This window comes from Adiantum capillus-veneris, chromosome 18 (genome assembly GCF_014529385.1).
Source record: "Adiantum capillus-veneris isolate H3 chromosome 18, ASM1452938v2, whole genome shotgun sequence".
In the NCBI taxonomy this organism is placed as follows: Eukaryota; Viridiplantae; Streptophyta; class Polypodiopsida; order Polypodiales; family Pteridaceae; genus Adiantum; species Adiantum capillus-veneris.
The window spans coordinates 968,360-988,357 of NC_140948.1; the positions used below are offsets into that span (position 1 = coordinate 968,360).

The following is a 19,998-nucleotide window of genomic DNA, read 5'->3' on the forward strand; positions in this document are numbered from 1 at the left end:
TCGAAGGTGAACGGTGGCCGAGATGACCTCAGAATGAATCTCGTCTGTCAAATCTCACTCCAATCGGAGCAGGTGACTCTGGCTTCTTGCAATGCTGCCCCGAGCCTCGATCTGAGCTTTGATACCAGAGTTCACCATATCGTCGTGCTCTTCTTCTCGCACTCTCTCTCGCGTCGCACTTCCGCTCGTACTCCTTCAAAGTTTTAGAGGAGAAAGAGACTGGTTAGCTGGTAAAAGAGAAGGAGAGTGCTAAAGTTGATGTCACATACTTGAGAGCAGAGCTAGAAGTTAAAGATCCCAGTGAGGATGTTACAATTTTAGAGTCCTCTCTAGCTATTTGATTGCTTTCCTTCTACCATTTAATTTCAAAGACAACATTCTCCTCCAATATATCCAATACATGTGAAGCATTAGAGAGGACTATGGTATTGCAGCATTGCAAACATTAATGAGGTTGGAAAGGATTTGTTAATACACTAGGAGATCCTAAAGTAGAGTTTTTGGTACTTGATTCCTTCTTAGATGGAGAGCTCAATCATGCCAGAATGTAATTCACCTCACTGGATCATTCTTTCTATTAAAATTCTTAGGCTATTGGATGCTCAATTTTTTGCAGCTCCTTTATAAGGATAAATTTCTTAGAAGAGTAGGAGGGTCAAGATGGAAGTGATTTGAAAGCACATCTAGAAAGAAAGTTGATTCCCTCATGCAACATTGTTGACACAAGCTTAACAACAATGTATTATGTGTTTTCCATGCTCAATTCAATTATTGAGAGACAATGAAAAACATAAGCAGTTCTCAGCAAGAACGGCAAGAACGGTAAAGCTTTGGGCAAGATTAAAAAACTCTACAAAAGAGGAGAAAGGTTTGAGAATGAAGGGGACCAGCATAGAGATAGTAGAAAAGAAGTTGTTTCAAAGTACAAAATGTACGTTTGCCACAAAAGTGATTGAAAGTTGACAAAGTTCAAGAATGAGTTGACACAAAAAAACAAGGAAAGTGACCTTACTTCAAACATGAAGATATGAAGGTAGATATACTTTAAATGGGTTGGATACTCCTCAATTTAGTCTCACATACTTCATTTGGATCCGTTTGACCATCACTAAATTAACAAATTAGTCACTTTCTTACACAACCCTTTTTTTTTAACTTGTTTTGGGCATTTGGATCTATTTGACCATCATTAAATCAACAAATTAATCACTTTCTTACAAACCCTTTTTTACTCGTTCTTGGCCCTAATGTTTACTACATAAGTAGGATCAAGAGTGATGTTGAGAAATCTTGGCATGTGATTTAGCAATTAGTTTGGGCTTTGGTACATGCAACAAAAAGGATTAACTCTTTCCTTATTTGTAAGCCTTTTGTGATGCTTACATCATGTAGTTTATTGATTCATGCGCTAAGGTATTCTGGAGATAGCCTCAATTTCAAAAGTGGGTTCCTAATTTGCAACAATGTGACGTGAGCTTTATAAAAGTGAATAGTGTGAGAGAAAATATGGTGGATATGTTCACACTTAAGGAGATAATGAGATGCAAAAATATTTGCAAAGCAAGATAGTTCCAAGCCCAACTATCCACGAAGAGCTTTAGGATGTAGAGGGCACCTTATATTTTGATGGAGCTTTCAGAAGAGGCATAAATAAGGGTGCATTTCACATTGGTAGTGGATGTAAAGACTAACAATGAGGCTGGATTGAGAGCCTTTGTATGGGGCTAGAAAAATGCATTAGAAGGCATCTAATCAAAGGTGATCCGCTATCTTGATTATACAACAAGTTTAAGGTACATGGAAGGTGAATAAAGAAGGTATGAAGGGCTGATTTTTATAAGTGAGAAGGTTATCAGAAGGCTTTTCTTCCTTTTTAAATATGGAATTTACCAAGTAGCAAAAATGTAAGAGCTCACAAGTTGGCAGAACAAGTGTTTGCAAAGGGAGTACACACATCATGACAATAAGAGAGACAAAATATCTTAGAATGAAGTCTCTTCATGAGGAAGAGCATGCATTACAAATGGGTTTCTCAAGAAAAGTATTGGCTACTCAACAAAGAAATGCAATCACACAAAGGGAAAAGAAGTATGTTTTGATTGGAGAGCACGTGTATCACAAAGGGTTGATGGTGTAATGAGAAGAGTGTTATGATGAGATTTACTATTATTTCAAGGCTTGTATTGAAGAGTGACTTGGAGGCCATTTTGGAGTTGTAATTACAAGAAGAAAAGTTTTGAATGCACAACTTATGCTACCAAGCATAAATAGAGATGCTGCTCATTGGTGTAGGAGTTGTCATAAGTGCCAAATGTATCAAAGAAGGAAGTTAATGCTTAAGACTTTAAAGCAGAGGATATTGTTTAAGATTGTGGAAGAACATCCAAAATATTAATATATATGTATTTGGAAAGAGCATTGTGGGTATGTAGGGTGATGGAAAAATCACCCACGATGTTTCACTCCATTTTCATCTTGTTTATGGTGAAGAATGTGTTATGTCAGTCAATGTGATGCTTCCATCGTTGTTCATTTTGAAGCACAATTTGGTTGAGGAAGAACAAGTGAAGGAGAGACTCCCATCAGTGCAAGGCCTTTTTTTGGATAGAAAAATTGCTATCAAGTACTAAGAAGACTTGGGGAAAAGAAGGGCTGATGTATCCAATAAAAAGATAGAGGCAAAGGAGTTGTGAAGTGGCATGTTGGGAATGAGGGTGCATTGGATTACACCTTCAAACAAATTTTAAGGCAAAATGTAAGTGTTTGATAATGGAAGCTATTTGCTTAAGGATTTGGATGACAAGATGCATAAGGAGAGGTTTGGTGTACTCAAGCCTTATGTAGCAAGAATCATGTGAGAAAATCATGGAGTGTTCCATGCTATGCTTGTTGGGGGTGCAATGTGTGATGTGTTTTTGCAAAATGATGTGGGTCCCTCCAAGGAGACTTGGTGGGTTTTTTTATCCTCACTTTTGAAGGTCTTACATGTATGCATAACATAGTTGTACAAATGTACAAAAGGGGTGTGTATCAAGTTTCATTATGCATGTGCGACAACTGCATAGTGTACATGGTTTTACTATTTTTGTGCATACAAGTGTTGGAATTTTAAAAATATGACTATGTACATAGGAACCACGAAAATACCTTTAAAATTTTAGCTTTTACTGGGTATTCAAGGAAGAAGAAGAAGAAGACATACAAAGGTTCAATCTGCAGTGAAGGGTGGGAAGTTTGGCGTAGAGGGAATCTACAGTAAAGGTGCCCATGTGTCTATTCGAGGGCTTTAAAACTGGCTAGAGAGTGTGTCTCTCATCAAGGAGGCCATGAACATGGAGGTTTAGCTGTGCAACTTTACCCTTGCTCAAGGTTGGTTTGGTTCTAGACTTTGCCAGTTAAAACCCTTAAGGTATACATATTTTTTTGGAGATTCTGTTTCTTGAATTTTTCTATAGTCCTTTGCGCTGCTCTACAAAACTATATTTTTGTTTTGAGCATGTTTCAGGCATGTTTCGACCCTCGTTTTGAATTTGGAGTGCATTCACATGCAAATACATTAAGGTTTGGGATTTTTCAAATCTACATTTTGGTGGTGTATAAATTTTTGTTTTGGCTATAGTGTTAAATGCTTTTTGGTTTAACTATATGTATATATGAGAGAGCTTATGGAGTCTCTACTAGCATATGGAAGGGCATTTGAGAAAGAGTAAAGCCTTTGGTTTTATCATGGGAGGTGTTTTGGTTTTATCATGGGAGGTGTTTCTCCATGTTTTCAATTACTTTTTTGTTTTATTTTTTGAATTTAGAGTGATTTTAAATAGGGCTTGATTAGAATGGGTTTTGGTCTACTTATGTGTATATTTAAGAGCATATATGGAGTCTCTAATAGCACATGGAAGGATGTATGTGAAAGAATGAAGCCTTTGTGGAGATTTTCATGTTTTTTATGTTTCTTTTTATTTTATTGATCCCTTTTTTATTTGAGTGCAATGAAGTATAGAGGGAGTTGAAGGGTATAGAGGAAAGCTAGTTAGAACTAGTTGAGCTAGTGTACGTAAGATTGAAATGACAGGATGATACGGTGGGCTTTTCTTTGTATATGGTGTGCCTCTTACTAAATTTAAATACATGATACGGTGTGCTTTTCTTTGTATAGAAAAAGAAAAAAAGAAGACTTACATTGTGAAGTCGCATGCAATACTTTTAGAGCCATTTCTCTACAAACATTGAAGTAAATTTAGTAAAAATGATCACCAATGCTATATCAAACACAACAGGGTTTCCATCAACCTGAACTAAAAATGTTGGCAATGTTTGTCTACCTAGATGAAAAACACGCATGGTGCCACATGCCCTCAAAAGAGGAGCCTAGACTCCACATTCATGAAAATAATCCAAAGTTTTCTCACCCTTCCCATGTTGACCATACTTTGCAATAAGTCCCATCCAAGAGAATATATTCATAACTTGTGCTTTCAAAAGTGAACCACGCTTACTATAAATGTTTGTGCTACCAAACATGACATTGTTTATCACCTATCTTGGTAGTGCACAAACCATGGCTTCATAGTGATCTATAGATTCCACCCCTTCATTTGCAGAAAGATTATTGAGTTTTGGTTGCACCCATTGGTTGTTGCAATGTGGAGGACTTTTGCCTCTACATAGACCTTTAGAAGGTAGAGAAAAAGTCATGTCCCTACAGCTTTATAAAAGAAAATACAAAAACAAAGACCCTAATTGACAACTCAAAAATAAATAGTGAGCAAGAAGTGCATAGTTACCTCTTTATTCAAATGATGTGTTATCTATGGATTGGATTTTAATATCAAAAGTAGATGGCTCATGCACATTATAATGTCTTGAAAGAGCCATAGTATGCACCTGGTCAAGACTGTAGGCGGTAGCTCAATAAGTAGGTCAAGATCTTGCCCTCTCATTGATGTTATCATTGTCAACTAGCTCCAAAGAGGTAGCCACGATATGCTACCATTGACATGCTTTACGTGTTTGTCATGTACAAAAAAAGGTAACAAGTTGAGAGAGAAGAAGATCAAGTGCATCTGCCATCCTCATATTCCTTGCATGTACTAATGTGGTTATGATGTCTTAGTACTCCTCGGATCTTTCTACCATTGACATGTCCATATTTTGAGGAATCACCATATGCTATTGTTGGAATGCTCTACGTGTTTGTCATGTACAAAAAAGAAGTAACACGTTGAGAGAGAAGAAGATCAAAAGCATTTGCCATCCTCTTCTTCCTTGCATGTACCAATGTGGTTGTGACGCCTTCCTCCTAGTATCCTTGGATCTTCCTACCATTGACTTGGCCATCTTTGTGTGTAGTGTCTAGATAGAAACATTGATATTCACACTATTATACTATTACACAAAGAGCAATGCCACATAATGTAGGTAAAAGCTTATTACATTAAGAGCTTGAGAAAGTTTAATGAGAGACCTCACTATATAGGCCTATGCAAGAGAATATGGCATGTGATTACCATGTGATAGACATTTTGATGACCTATGATTCCGCTCAAGGCGGCCCCATTATACTAGTACGTATAGGGATGCTTGAAGTTCTAGTTTTCAAGGTTTGTGTCTGTGTTAGACGCATCCGGATGGACAAGCTTCATGCTACGGTGGGAAAATCAATCTCCATGACTCTGGCCTTTCCTATCATACCCATTCGGTGGACATAGGAGCAGGGGTTCGAGCTGGCTACCATGTCATGGTCATCTTCCTCATGATGGTGGGAAACCCCCCTAAGCAACCCTCTCCTTGCCCATATGAAGAAAACAATACGATTGGTTGAGGGCACTGCATATGACCTAATGGATACCACCCTTTGTGAATTTATTGATCATAAATGTGTGAGCAATGAAAAAATTCCGGCCCACTAATCAACTCACACTCGTCTGTTGGGACGTGTGTGACAAGGCCCAAGTCTCAACAACTTCTATTGATGCATGTTCATGTGCAGATGAAAAGCAATATGCACCCAAAATAAGAGTTGTGTTTTCTTGATCTTGCACCTCTCTCTCTCTCTCTAGCTTCTTTTGTATACCCTAGCTTCTTCCCTTCCTATGCCTTGTATGCCTCCCTCAGGGTGAGGGGCGACCATGTGGGGTAGGCGTTAACACCCAAGTTAGTCCCAGCAAGATCAAGGAGACCTTGTAGCTTCTACAAAGGTTCACTAGTTCAGCCTAAACGTTCATTGGCTCAAGTTTTGACTGCACAAGACTCAGGACCATCAGGTTCTCAGCTTGTCAGCGTTAGTCAAGCTTGACAACATTTGTCAAGGTTCTCGTCAGCTCGTCAAGAGTTCACAACCACAAGCATTACTCAAGTACTCTCGATCAGAGGAGGTTCAAGGTGTTGTCAAAGCGGGCACTTTGAGCATATTCTAGTGGCACACTTAGAGCAGAGCAAAGTGAGCAGAGTATGGAGATACTTGAAGCAGAGTCTACTCAGAACTGAGTCTCACAACACATTAGTGCAGATTCTATTTGAGTTTAAGGATGAAAAATTCCCCAAGGACGTCTCTGAGAGCACGGCCGTCTTTTGCCACAGTGCTAGCAGCCCCCAGCAAACTCAACCACATCACTCAACTTCAAACGGCTCTCGATCGAGTCATGGAAGAAAACCGTGACCTCAAAACTCGCTTTAGTGAGTTAGATGCACGCTTTGATTCCATGGTCGATCTCACCAACAACAAAGTCAAGCAAGTCGAAGCGAAGGTATCCCAAGCTCACTCGGTGACCATTGCCAAGGTGTAGACTTGTGTGACAATGGAGCTTTGTGAACAACGACTACAAGAAGAGAACGTCCTCAAGGTCCATATCGGTGGGCTACCCTCACCATGGTGCACCACCAAGGATACCCTCAAAGAAGCACTTATTAATCTCAACAACATTATTCAACCAGTTAACGTCAAGCCACAAACCATCTCTTGGATCAATGATACACATAGGCATGTTCCACCCGAGCATTGTGTTCTCACTTTCAAGGATAAGGAGGGATGGATTAAGCTGCTACGCCAATCACATGTCCTCAAAGGAACAAATGTATGGATCGGTGAGGAACTCACCACAAATTAGCTCAAGATTAAAAAACATGAACTCAAGAAAGGGCACAAAGCGTGCAAGCAAGGTAAATGGGCCGTCTACAAAGGTGGTAAAGCCATCATCCAGGAGTTTCAAACTCCTAAAGGGGATCCTCCCTCAGTGACTCCCCCTAGAGGCTTTTCTTTTCTTTTACCCTCCTAGTGGACCCTCAGTCCTTAACTGATATGTATCCAACCAAAGCCCCTTCACTTAGAAGGAAACATTGTTATGTTTTGTACGGTCCCATGGATCATATCTAACCTCTGTGGATGATAATTCTCTCTCTCTCTCTCTCTCTCTCTCTCTCTCTCTCTCAAAAACATCCTAGCCTCATTTTCTTGATCTCACACCCTGTGTTTTCTTTGCCAAGCACTCATGGAATCTGTTGCTTCTCCTACTCATATAGATTTTATTTTCCACTTGTCCTTAAGCACCATGCATCATAGCTTTGGAAGAACTTCCAAGAACGTACACTCCATAGGATAGTCGAGCTTTGGAGTTTAGGAGCACTAAAGTTGGGCCCCTTTCATCAAGAGTAGCTCGATGACTTCTTGAAAAGCGAGGTAAAGATCCCAGCCAAAAGACCTTGCTTGCCTCCAAAGTTCGTGCTTGAAGAAGGATCCCCAAAGAAGCTGCAGCCAAAATACACAAGGGGAATGGATCCAAAATCAGCAGAGTTAACAAGGAGCTTAGGGAGTTGAAGGATCTTGTCTTTGAGATTCCCTCCTTAAAAAGATTCTTGCTAGCACTCGAGGCAGTCAACCCCACCCTCTACAGTCCTCTTGCTCTCAATCGGGAGTTGGCGGTGGTCAACATGATACATTCATGTGTCCGAATTTGGATGGCCTTGTGAGCCATTTAGCAAGCAAAAAGCCAGATCTTTTGCAGCTCCTTTGGCCAAGGAGGAAGTTGTTAGACATTACTTACACAAATATGTGGTGGGTGCTCAAAAACCAAGTAATGTATAAACTTGATGTTCCAATTCAAGTGTTTTTTTCACAAAAGCTAGGGGTGGAGATTCCCCCTCCAGCCCCCTCTTATCTACATTACACAATTGTCAGGTCGAATGCCTTCAAAGTTAATTTTGATAATGTTGCTATCCCTAACTTGATGCTTCTTGCATAATTGAAAGTCGTCGCTTGCATGCAACCAACACATGTATTTGACCTTAGGATGATGCTTGGGTGTTATTTATTTTCAAAGATCTTTGTAATGAGAAAATTCACTTGTTTGAGTGGCTCACGAAGTTTGAGAGAGGTGGGAGGTGGATAAATGACCCAAACCCCATCGAGGAGGCCTTCCTTCTTGATTCTATCAAGCAATTACAAACAACTGATGAGAGATATCTTGGTGGACATTCTTGAGCATCTAGACAATCTTGGGCCTATGCTTCCATTGAGGCCGCTTATGGAGGAGCTTATAACTACTTATCTTGGGGCAGTTGATAGGGATATGAATAAGCCAGCACGGTGGAAGATTGCACGGTGGAAGATTGATAAGGACATGACGACCTTTTGGGTTGATCTCCAAGGAATTTTCTTTTATAGCAGAGTGGATGGGCACCTATACAAATCCACCCACGAGGGTGCATTGGTTTGATACGATCCCAATGTTGCCTATGAGGCTCTTGATACGCGATAGATTTTCTTGCTTCTCATAGTAGTTAAAAGTTTAAGTCTAGCTTTTACCAAATTTTGAGGGTAATTTTCTTAGCTTTCACCAAACTCTAGGGTTGTTTTTCCCCATCTGATCATTGTTTAGTTTTCTTCCTAACATTAATAACATCATTTTTTGTAGTAATAATATCTGCTATCGTAAAGGACTAGTTGGAATCATGTGAAACAAATTTCTATCTATCTATCAATAAGAATGAGTTTTCGACTTTGTCATTATCCTTGATGAACACATTTGTTGGCAACTTTATGTCTCAAAGCATGTAGATTTGCATGCCAAGAATTCCTCTTCTGGTTTTTCGAGTAATGTTCATGTGAAATTTTGCAATATTAATTAGCAAAACTAAAGTAATCTCAATTTTTACAACAGTACTCTAGAAAGTTGGTTTGTTATGCATTATGATAAATTTGACTAAGAAAAATAAGCAAGCGAGAAGAGAAATGCGATACTTTGTACTTTGTTTCTACAGAAGTTGACTGATTGTGTTTTTTCCCTTATGTGTGAAGCATTCATTTGAATTAGATGGGGCACCTAGTACCCAACTACCCAAAGTGATATGGTCGAAACAAGGTGGTGGTATGGCCTTCTGTATCACCAAATAGAAGAAATAGACAAAGAATAGTGATAGCATAGACTCTCTCTGTTTCGATCAATCTGTGTGTGTGTGTGTGTTTGATTTGCACTTACAAACGTCTGGTAATTCAAGCTGCTGAGAGATGGCTTTTCTTGATTTTAAAGGCCTCACCAATAGTTTTTAAAGGAAAGTCATGTAGATTATTCTACGTGTACTTATCTAATGGGTGTCATTCGTTTCATTTATGATTGGTGGGATAGGTGGCATTTTACAGTCTTGTTTCCTCTTATAAATGGCTCTTTATGATGTTCTCACGGTTATTTATTGTGTCGTTTGGACATGATGAAGAGCAGGTCACTTTTAACTTATGTTGTCTTTAGTTTCTTATGAAGTTGTTCGAAAGTGAGCTTTGGTTGGTGTTGTTTTTAGCAAGTACAAAGAGTTGAGAAAGATCAATAAAACATCCTACAAAATCTCCACTTGTATCTGCTTAGTTGATGCAACCTAGAGATTCTTTGGGATCAATTGATTATTGCACCTTTCTTGTTTGGGTTATCTTTAACAAATTTTGTACAAATGGAAGTTTTCTCTGGTCTCATTTGTTGAGGTCGTAGTCTTGACTAGAGGATGATAAAAGAAATCTGCTAGCCAAATTCCACCAATCAGTGATCGCCACAGAATCAAAATTTTAATGGATTCATAAGCCATTGCAAGCACATATCTCATGCTCATGCATATTATAGATACACGCAAACCATATGTCTATTTAAACTTCACACACATTCCACGTTAGAAAGAGGTCCTTAGGAAGCAGAACTTGGAACATAATACACCATCATACCTCAATTGAGAAAAAAAGTATTTTTATAGCTATCTCATGGCAGTGTTCTCCATGGCTACAAGAAACATACAAGGTAGAGTTACTCCTTTGGGTCGTGTGGTAAAATGAGGAATAAAATGCGTTAAATGGAGCGATCATTGTAAGTAGCAGACTTGTAGTCCTTGTCTGATGGACAAGACACCTGTCTGATTGTTTTAGATGTCTAAATTTTTTTCTTAGTTTGTTTAGACCAGGGCATCGTCCTAAATGTACCAAACTTACGTCATTGGACGTGACCACCATGACCATTACAACCACATATAGTCATATAAGTTGTACACACACACACACACACACACACACACACTGTACTACTGAATCTAGAGATTTGATGGGAGTCGCAAAACGACGACTTGTTTCCAATGGAAAATATGTTATAGAGAAACCTAGCTACCTGCAATCAGAGCTTTGCAATCCAAAAGAAACTAAGATGCACCATCTCGAACACTAAGTTCACTAGATCGAAGTGTTTTCAATGGTGGACCCCTTCTTCTTGCATTGCATACAAATCTCTATGTCCTTCTTGCATTGCATAGGATCATTCAAGAGTTGATAAAAGATACCCCACGAGCTGACAAAAGACAAAATTTTTATTGTAAAGTTGTGATCGCAGTCAAATCAAGTCTGCTCAAGGATATCTCCACTGCAATTTGGTATGGCCTATTAAATGAAGTGCCATTGTTATGTATGCCCTACTTTATATCCCATATGGGCTCGATGTGCTACTCAAGGCTCGAATAACACCTAAAAATATAATACATTATACACGTGACATGTGTCATGCCATTTTTGAAGACAATCTCTTCTACCTACTATAGGGTAAAGGGGCCAATAGTGGAGTAGTGATACCCATCCCCAAAACAGGGACAAACATTTGGAATATGCTTGGAATTTTGCTTATGTTTCCTGCCGTGATTTGTTGAGAAGTAGACTAGTACTCACCTTTGAGTGACTCTAATCTCTGAAAATCCTCCAAATTTGAATTTTCCCTAATACAACATTGAGATAAAATCTAAAAAATATCAATCTTGGTATTAACTAATTCCCCTTTTCATGAGGAATCTAACACAATCTTCAGATTTCAGATCTGGCTAGTCATGCAACCCCCCCCCCCCCCCCCCCCCCCCCCCCAATCATGATTTTTTTCTTAGTTGTCTCACTACTCGCCCCTTTACCCTATACAAAACAATGGTGAGCCACCATTTTTTGGCCACATGGGGCTCATAAAAAAAGATTGCAGCCCTCGAGTCAGGTCGCAAAAGGAAGAGAGAGAGAGAGAGAGAGAGCTAGCTACAACCCAGATGTAGACTGCTACGACGTGAGCTATGTATACCCATGGGACTAAGTAACACACAACATTTAATGAGGGGAGGTGAAGGAGCGACGGCTTGGAAGTCAGAGGCGGGATCTCGAGGTCGGCTAAACTCGGGCAGCGCAAAAATCGAGGCAAAAGCGAATCCGAGCAGCACAAAAAATTGGCCTCCGCTGAACGGTTTTGAACCCACCATCTCGCGGCCCAGGTTTTGGATCACATGAGCTAACCAACTCACCCGCGTGCACATGTTGTATCCATGTCCGTGTTTATGATGTTTTATTCTAGATCGACATGCACTGCCCGGATTTAGGTAGTTCAATTTGTGGTCAGGTTTAGTTTTAATGTGAGGACAACGACTGCGATTGCACATATAATTGTGTGTGGACTTGTGAGCCGGGGATCCCCTCACCACCCCTCATTAAATTTGTGTGTTGCTTGGTCTTGAGGTATGTATACGCTCAACATAGCTACAATCCCTTGGTTCCGGGTAATTCTAATTTCTTGTTGCCAAATTCTGTGCACCACCTCGATTGGCCCTGGTATCTTTGTGACCTTAGGCATCTTCAGTGTGCTCATGGTAGAGAAGGTTTTGCACACGTCTCAAGCTACACACAACCACCATGTGCTTGCATGGATTTCTATGCATCCGCACTTGTTGCCAAGAAGCTTCCGTTCCCCTCCTCCTCCCCCTCAAGGAAACCCTCTCCCCCTTCACATGCCCATCCAAAGATTCCAATTGTGCCCATCCAAAGATTCCAATCATCGGTCCTATGCCTCAAGAAAATGCACAGCCGCGAACGACGACTACAAACGAAGTTGCATCAAGGGAAACGAGAAGCTCAAAATCTAAACCCAACTTCTAAGTAAAAAAGCATTTAAAAGCTCTCTTTCAATTGGGTGACCTTGAGGAGCAACACATAGTTCATAAGTGATGTTCCTCCTTAGAAAGAGCTCCAGTCTCCAAACACATTACTAGAGAATGCAATTTGGTGCAATCTCGATGGCAATCCCCATTGCCATATCATTTAAATTTTTTGACTCCCAAGTAAAAAAAGCATATAGAAGCACTCCTATCCCTAGCTACCACTGTTGAAGTTGACGTCATGTCACCTACTTGCTCTTCGGTGTTCGGGAAAAATCATTTTTCCAAACGTAAAAAATTCCTTGCCTTGAATTTGCCAAGAGTAAATTTAAAAATTTTATGTTGTTTTTGGGGGTTTTACTCTATTTTGGGCCAGAATTTCTTCTTTTCCCCTTGCCCTCAATCGGCATTTTTGAAATGAAATTGAAATTTATAAGTTGAGACACATTTTTCCCAAACATTGTTGCTCTTGCATCTCCGCGACCTCGGGCATCTCTGTTGTGCTCACTACAGAGAAGGGTTCACACACCTCTTAAGTTACATACAACCATGTACTTGTAGGACTTTCTATGCATCCGCACCCTCAAGGAAACCCTCTAGGCTCTCCCCCTTCACAACCCATGCAAGGATTCCTATAAGGGAAGTATGTGCCACTTCCCCCAACTTGCGAGCCCCGTTTTCCTGTGATTCTTCATGTCCCTTGTATTCGGCACTTTCTTGCAATATTGATCATTCGTTCGCGTCCCTCAATCTCGTGTCCCTCTTGCGTTCAGTTTCAAGTTGCGTTTCTTGTGTGCGCGTTTGCTTGCCTGCAGGTCCCGTTTGCAACGCAGGTGAGCCGGCGCGGTCCCGTTTCAGCGACGTCCCGAACGAGGGCGTCACACTTGGTATCAGAGCTTCGGCTCGAGTCCCCGCCGACCCGACGTCGGCCCGTGGCCCATGGTTGTCACCACGTTTTCGGCCCGTCTGCCTCGTTTTTCCACGTTTCTCCGCATTCTCGGCCCGTTTTGCCCCGTCCCTTGCGTTTTCTCCACGTTCCCCACAGTTTTTCACCGTTTCGCCTCGTTGGACCCGCGTTTTACCCTGTTTTCACCGCGTTCTCCGCGTTCTTGGCCCGTTTTGCCCCGTCCCTTGCATTTTCTCCACGTTCCCCACCGTTTTTCGTCGTTTTGCCTCGTTTGACCCGCGTTCCTTGCCGTTTTACCCCGTTTGGACGCGTTTCTCCACGTTCCACATCGTTTTTCAACGTTTTACCTCGTTTTGCCCCGTCTTACACCGTTTGGGACCGGTTTTCATCGTTTTTGAGCCGTTTTTCGCGGTTTTCATCGTTTGGACCCCGTTTTGCGCTGTTTCATAGTTTTTCGACGTTTTTCAAGCCGTTTTCTCGCAGTTTTCTAGTTTTCGATATTTTTGAGTTTTCCTCAGTTCCGGCCACAAGAGCACCACAATGGCGGGAAATCAAGAAGATGAAGAAGGATACAGGATTGAACCTGATCTGCATAGAGCCCCCAAGAAGAACAAATAAAAGAAGTCGCGACAAGACCACCGAGACTCAATTGAAAAGAGACTGGAGGCACGCATCATGGCCTCCGTGGAACACCAAATCAATGTGATGTCTGCTAATCTGAGCGACCTGCTGCAAACACAGCTAGGCCAACGACACGAAGACCGCCCGGGCACCAGTAATGTCAACACGCGGCGAAACACACAAAGACGTCCGCGGCCCGGAAGACTAGAGACAGTCGACAAAGACGAATACTACCAGGATGACCGAAGTGAAGGGCGCTACTACAGCCCTGAGAGAACACTAGAAGATGAAAACAGACTGGGCAAATTCAAACCCATTCCCCCAGAGAAGTACAAAGGCCATCGCACCTCACTGGAACTCAACAAGTGGTTCAGAGAGGTAGAAGACTACATGCAGTGGAACAACATAGGCAGACACAGATGGGCGCAAGTGGCCAAAACCTTCCTGGCCGACGACGCCTATGTATGGTTTCTCACTGAACAACCATCAAAGCACTGGGAGGACTGGGAAGACTTACAAAGAGACATGCTCAGCTATTTTGTCCCAGAAAATGAAGGCAACAAAGTCAGAGATTTGTGGTGCGATCTACACCAAGACGGCCACATATCCGATTACATTGTCAAGTATAGGCGGCTAATGCTCCAACTCCCGCTGATGTACGCAGCAGACCGACTACATGGCTTCCTGTACGGCCTTAAGCCCTGGGCCCGTCGGGAAGTAGAAAAGCAGAATCCCAACACATGGGAAGTGGCCGCCAATATGGCCGAAAAGCTATGAGATACAAACTCAACCCCAGGTGTCACTACAAATAACTTTCGCCCCAACAATTTTGCCCCCAACAATTGGCCTAACCCACCCGCCGGGCGAGGCCGCGGATTTATACCAAATAACAGAAGCAATGAACCCCGCACACCACCGTGAAGCTCTTCTGCGAGCAACTCTTACAGCACCACGTCCAACAGTTTTGTCCCCAACACTTACAATGGCAATAATAACAACCCGCGCCCCGATCGCATCTGGTGCAGTGACTGCAGGATTGCTCATGGCCCCTACTATGCTTGTGTACGCAAGCGAAATCAAGCAGCCTCCTCATCTAGCAGGGTCAACACCCTCCAAATAGAAGACCCACCCTCCCCTCCCCAAATAAGAATTGAAGAAATGGCTAGCCCTATGGCGGACCAACAACCCCGTATTGGAGCAGTCTCTCTTCACCCTCAATGCATGGGAGCGGCTATCACGGACATTCAGAACTTATATGTCCAGGCAACAATTGGAGCCCAGCCGCAATGGATCATGGTAGACTCAGGCGCCACACACAATTTTCTATCACCACAATGCGCCGCACGCCTGGGCCTACGTCTCACCACCGTAAATGAAACCACTGTCAAGTTTGCCCAAGGAAAAGATAGCAATGTCAAGGCAGCGCGTCAAGTCACGATTGAGATGGGTGAATTCACATGCCGACTTGACTTCATAGTGGTACCAATGGACGACTTTGAGGCAATTATTGGTCTCTGCTTCAACGATAAGTATCTCATTGCACTCCTAGGCATGAAGGTGGATCAATTACTGCTGAATAATCAAGGCAAAGCAGTGACAGTACAAGGCGCCAGACTCACAACGAAGCAGGCATTCACACGTCAGGCACATCTTCAAACCAACCCCCCCCCCCCCCCCCATCAACCGCCAAGACCCTGCCCAATTAGCAGCGATGAAAGGCAAACAGAAAGTCCCAGAGCACTCGTCCCCCAAACTCAATCTCATGAGTGCAAAGCAAGCAGAGCGGGCTCTCAAGAAAGGAGCTCAGGTTCACCTCTGCATCATGCAAGCAAAGGAGCAGCCCACAGCAAGGCTCAATTCCATTACCCTCGAGCAGGCCAAAGTCGGGGATCCCTCACTTACCCCCATCCTCCAGAAGTACAAAGATGTCATGCCCCCAGAACTTCCCCCCGGCCTACCCCCTCCCCGTCAAATTCAACACGAAATTGACCTCATCCCAGGGAGTACACCCCCGGCCAAGGCACCCTACCGCATGAATGACACCGAGCTAAAGCAGCTCAAGAAGCAACTACAAGAATTAGAGGATCAAGGTTTCATCCGGCCCAACAGCTCTCCTTTTGGGGCCCCAGTCTTGTTTGTCAAGAAGAAAGACGGCTCGATGCGACTCTGCGTGGATTATCGGGCCCTCAACAAAATTACTATCAAGAACAAATACCCAGTTCCCCTCATGGAAGACCTCATGGACAGATTACAGGGTGCCAAGTACTTCACTCGCATCGATCTCCGCTCAGGTTATCACCAAGTCCGCATTGCTTCTAAAGACATTGCGAAGACCGCCTTCCGCACACGCTACGGCTCCTGGGAATGGATGGTCCTGGGGTTCGGCCTCACCGGCGGTCCTGGCACTTTTTGCCGCATAATCCATGACAGTTTCCGCGACATGATTGACGACTACCTCATCACTTACATCGATGATCTGCTCATTTACAACAAAACCTTAGAGGAGCACCAGAAGCATGTAGCCGCAGTACTCCAACGCCTTCGGGAACACCAGCTGTATGCCAAGCTGGAGAAATGTGAGTTTGCTGTCTAGAAAATCGAGTTCCTCGGTTTCATCGTCACGTCCGAAGGTATAATGGTGGACCCTAAGAAAGTCGACGCAGTCATCAAGTGGGCTCCCCCGACATCCATCAAAGAAGTCCGCGAGTTTGTGGGTTTCTGTTAGTACACACGCCGCTTCATCCGCGACTTTAGCAAGATTGCCACCCCACTTACCGAGATAACCAAAGGCCACAAACCTTTTCAGTGGACCTCTAGAGAAGAAGAAGCTTTCGAGAACCTGAAGATAGCCATGTGTAGTACACCCGTCCTCCGACTACCCGACTTCACCAAACCCTTTGAAGTTCACATCGACGCCTCCGATGGTGCCATTGGTGGAGTCCTCATGCAAGAGAATCAACCCATCGCCTACGAGTCCCACAAGTTCACAGATGTTGAGACAAGATGGACCACCCATGAGAAGGAAATGCTCGCTGTCGTTCACTGCCTCCGAAAGTGGCGACACTATGTCCAAGACAAACACACCAAGGTATACACAGATAACATATCCCTCAAGTACTTCCAAACACAGCCCAAAATAACCCCCAAGCAAGCCCGGTGGCAGGATACACTGACAGAATACGACATCGAGATCATCCACAAACCGGGTACCACAAATGTCATGCCCGATGCCCTCATTCGAATGCCCACCCTCACAGCCATCTCCACAGCAACCAGCACTCTACGCCAACGCATCCTCGACGCCCAAAAAGCTGATCCCGTTGTCCTCCGCATGCTCAACGACCACATCTCTGGTAAAGCTGCCCTGGGTCTATTAGAAGTCACAGATAACCTCTTCTACGCGCATGGAAAAATCTACATCCCCAATGACCCAGAGCTCAAGAAAGATCTCATGTGGGAAGCGCATGACTGCAAGCTAGTTGGACATGGTGGCCAGAAAAGATCTTATGACAAACTCCACCAACATTACATGTGGCCCAAAATGAAGGACGACGTAATCGACTACGTGCGCACCTGCCCAACCTGTCAACTGGTCAAAGCTCAAAGAGTCAAGCCTGCCGGCCTCCTCCACCCCATGCCAACACCCTCCCGGCCTTGGGACATGGTAAGTATGGACTTCATCGTCGACCTCCCCCCCTCCCACGGCCACACTACCATCATGGTGATCGTCGACTACTTCACCAAGCAAGCCCACTTCATACCTGCAAAGCGTCTCGTCACCGCCTACCAAGTTGCCAAACACTTCTTCGCCAAAGTCTTCAAATACCACGGCCTCCCCCTAGCCATAGTTTTTGATCACGATACCCGCTTCCTCAGCGACCTCTGGCGCGAGCTCTTCAAGCTACTAGGCACCCAACTACGCTTCTCCTCCGCCTATCACCTAGAAACCGATGGTCAAACTGAAAGAGTCAACCAAGGCATTGAAGACTACATCCGCAGCTACGTCAAGGCAGATCAGAAGGACTGGTCCGAATACATGGACGTCCTGGAATTCCACTACAACAACTCCATCCATAGCAGCACTAGCTACACCCCCTTCGAGCTCTCCACAGGTAAAGAAGTCATCACACCTCTTGCACTGGCAACCGGCGATGTGCATGCCCAGGATCTGGAATGTGAAGAGTTTCTTCAACAATGGCAAACCCGCATGCAAAGGGCAAAGAAGAGTCTCGAGCAAAGCAAGGTACGCATCGCCAAATACGCCAACCAAAAGCGAAGGCCTGCCGAACTCTTCCAAGAAGGTGACTTAGTCCTCGTCAGCTCCCAGAATATCACCCTCCCTCAAGGCCTCTCCCCGAAGTTCAACCACCGCTACTATGGGCCATACAAAGTGCTCAGGTCCTACAACGACATCACCTATAAGCTGGATCTCCCATCACACATCAACATCCACAACGCCTTCCATGTAAGTCTACTCAAAAGGTTTGTGCCGGATAACACCTATGGTAGAAGCCTCCCCGAATATGTAAAGGATGGCCCGCCACATGAGCCGGAGGCCATCCTAAAGTCACGTTTTGGGCGTCGGGGACAACTCTTCTATGTCAAATGGCGCAATCGCCCCATGACGGAATGCACTTGGGTACCTGAAGAAATCATGCTTCTCCTCGGAAGACCCCTTGTGCTGCGCTTCTACAACATGCCCACTGAAGAGGAGGACAACACACTACATGACAACAACATAGAGTAGTCCTCCCCCCCACTTGTAACTAGCATCACCCTAGGTAGCTAGACATTTTTGGCAACACTTCACTCCCCCCCTTGTAAATATCCGCCCCAAAACCTCGGCATCAACTTTTGTATCGGCACCTCTCAAAACCCCGGCTTGACGTGGACGTCAAGCTCTCTCAACCCGGGGGTGTATATAAGGGAAGTATGTGCCACTTCCCCCAACTTGCGAGCCCCGTTTTCCTGTGATTCTTCACGTCCCTTGTATTCGGCACTTTCTTGCAATATTGATCATTCGTTCGCGTTCCTCAATCTCGTGTCCCTCTTGCGTTCAATTTCAAGTTGCGTTTCTTGTGTGCGCGTTTGCTTGCCTGCAGGTCCCGTTTGCAACGCAAGTGAGCCCGTGCGGCCCCGTTTCGGCGACGTCCCGAACGAGGGCGTCACAATTCCAATCGTCTACCCCTTGCCTCAAGGAAACCCAGGTACGAATGACGACTGCAGACGAAGTTGCATCAAGGGAAACGGGAAGCTCAAAATGTAAACCTGACGCCCGAGTAAAGAAGCATTTACACTTGGGCGACCTTGAGGACAAGGTAATCCACGATCCCCTTGAGATGTTCCTTTTCAGAAAGAGCTCCAACCTCCAAACTCATCGTCAGAGAATGCAATTCGCCGCGGCAATCTCAACAACGATCCCCATTACCATTACCATTACCATATCATTCAAAAACTAAATCTGACTCCTAAGTAAAAAGAGCGTTTGGACGCATTCCCATTTCCCAATGTCTAGACATCAAGGCAACATTCTCTATCAGCACCTCTGGCCCGATGCATTCCACTCCATCTACTCCTAGGAGTAGGCCATTTGACCCCATGTCGCTACAGCAGGTGGACTTCAAAGCTGGAGAAGATGTGACATTGAAAAGCCTTGCTTCAATTCATTTTGCCTTAAGAGAGGGCAGCCTTATAGTGTAGGGATTTGTGGCATTCCTGTGCCGTGGAGCAGTTGTGTCCGCTGTTCTCTTTTACGGAAATGAAGAATGGGTCATTTTAAAAATGCAGTGGTCATCGTAAAAATAGATGATCAAGATTGATTGTCTTAGTGATGAAGTAGCTGGATTCTTGCTTTGATGCTCATGATTGTTAGAATTTTATCGCCTCCCCATCTTCTCTATACCTTCAAGGTCTTTGTTAAGGAGTGTTTTATCGAGATGGGGCAACTCCAAAAAGCTTGCCACAAAGACCGGAAGACTACAACCAAGGTTTCTCGATGTCTACATGTTGGTGTCTTTCTTCGAGATGATTCCCTTGGAGGACCAATGCTAACG

General features: G+C 43.7%; 1 protein-coding gene and 1 pseudogene across 1 annotated transcript; both read left to right on the forward strand.

The window, feature by feature from the left end:
- Positions 1-6,641: 6,641 nt before the first annotated feature.
- LOC147435128 (uncharacterized) lies at positions 6,642-7,274 on the forward strand (annotated as a pseudogene).
- A 6,725-nt stretch (positions 7,275-13,999) lies between these two features.
- Positions 14,000-14,722, forward strand: LOC147435129 (uncharacterized). Its single transcript, XM_086488895.1, has one exon. The coding sequence runs from the start codon at positions 14,000-14,002 to the stop codon at positions 14,720-14,722; it is 723 nt and encodes a 240-aa protein (XP_086345021.1).
- The last annotated feature ends 5,276 nt before the right edge of the window (positions 14,723-19,998 follow it).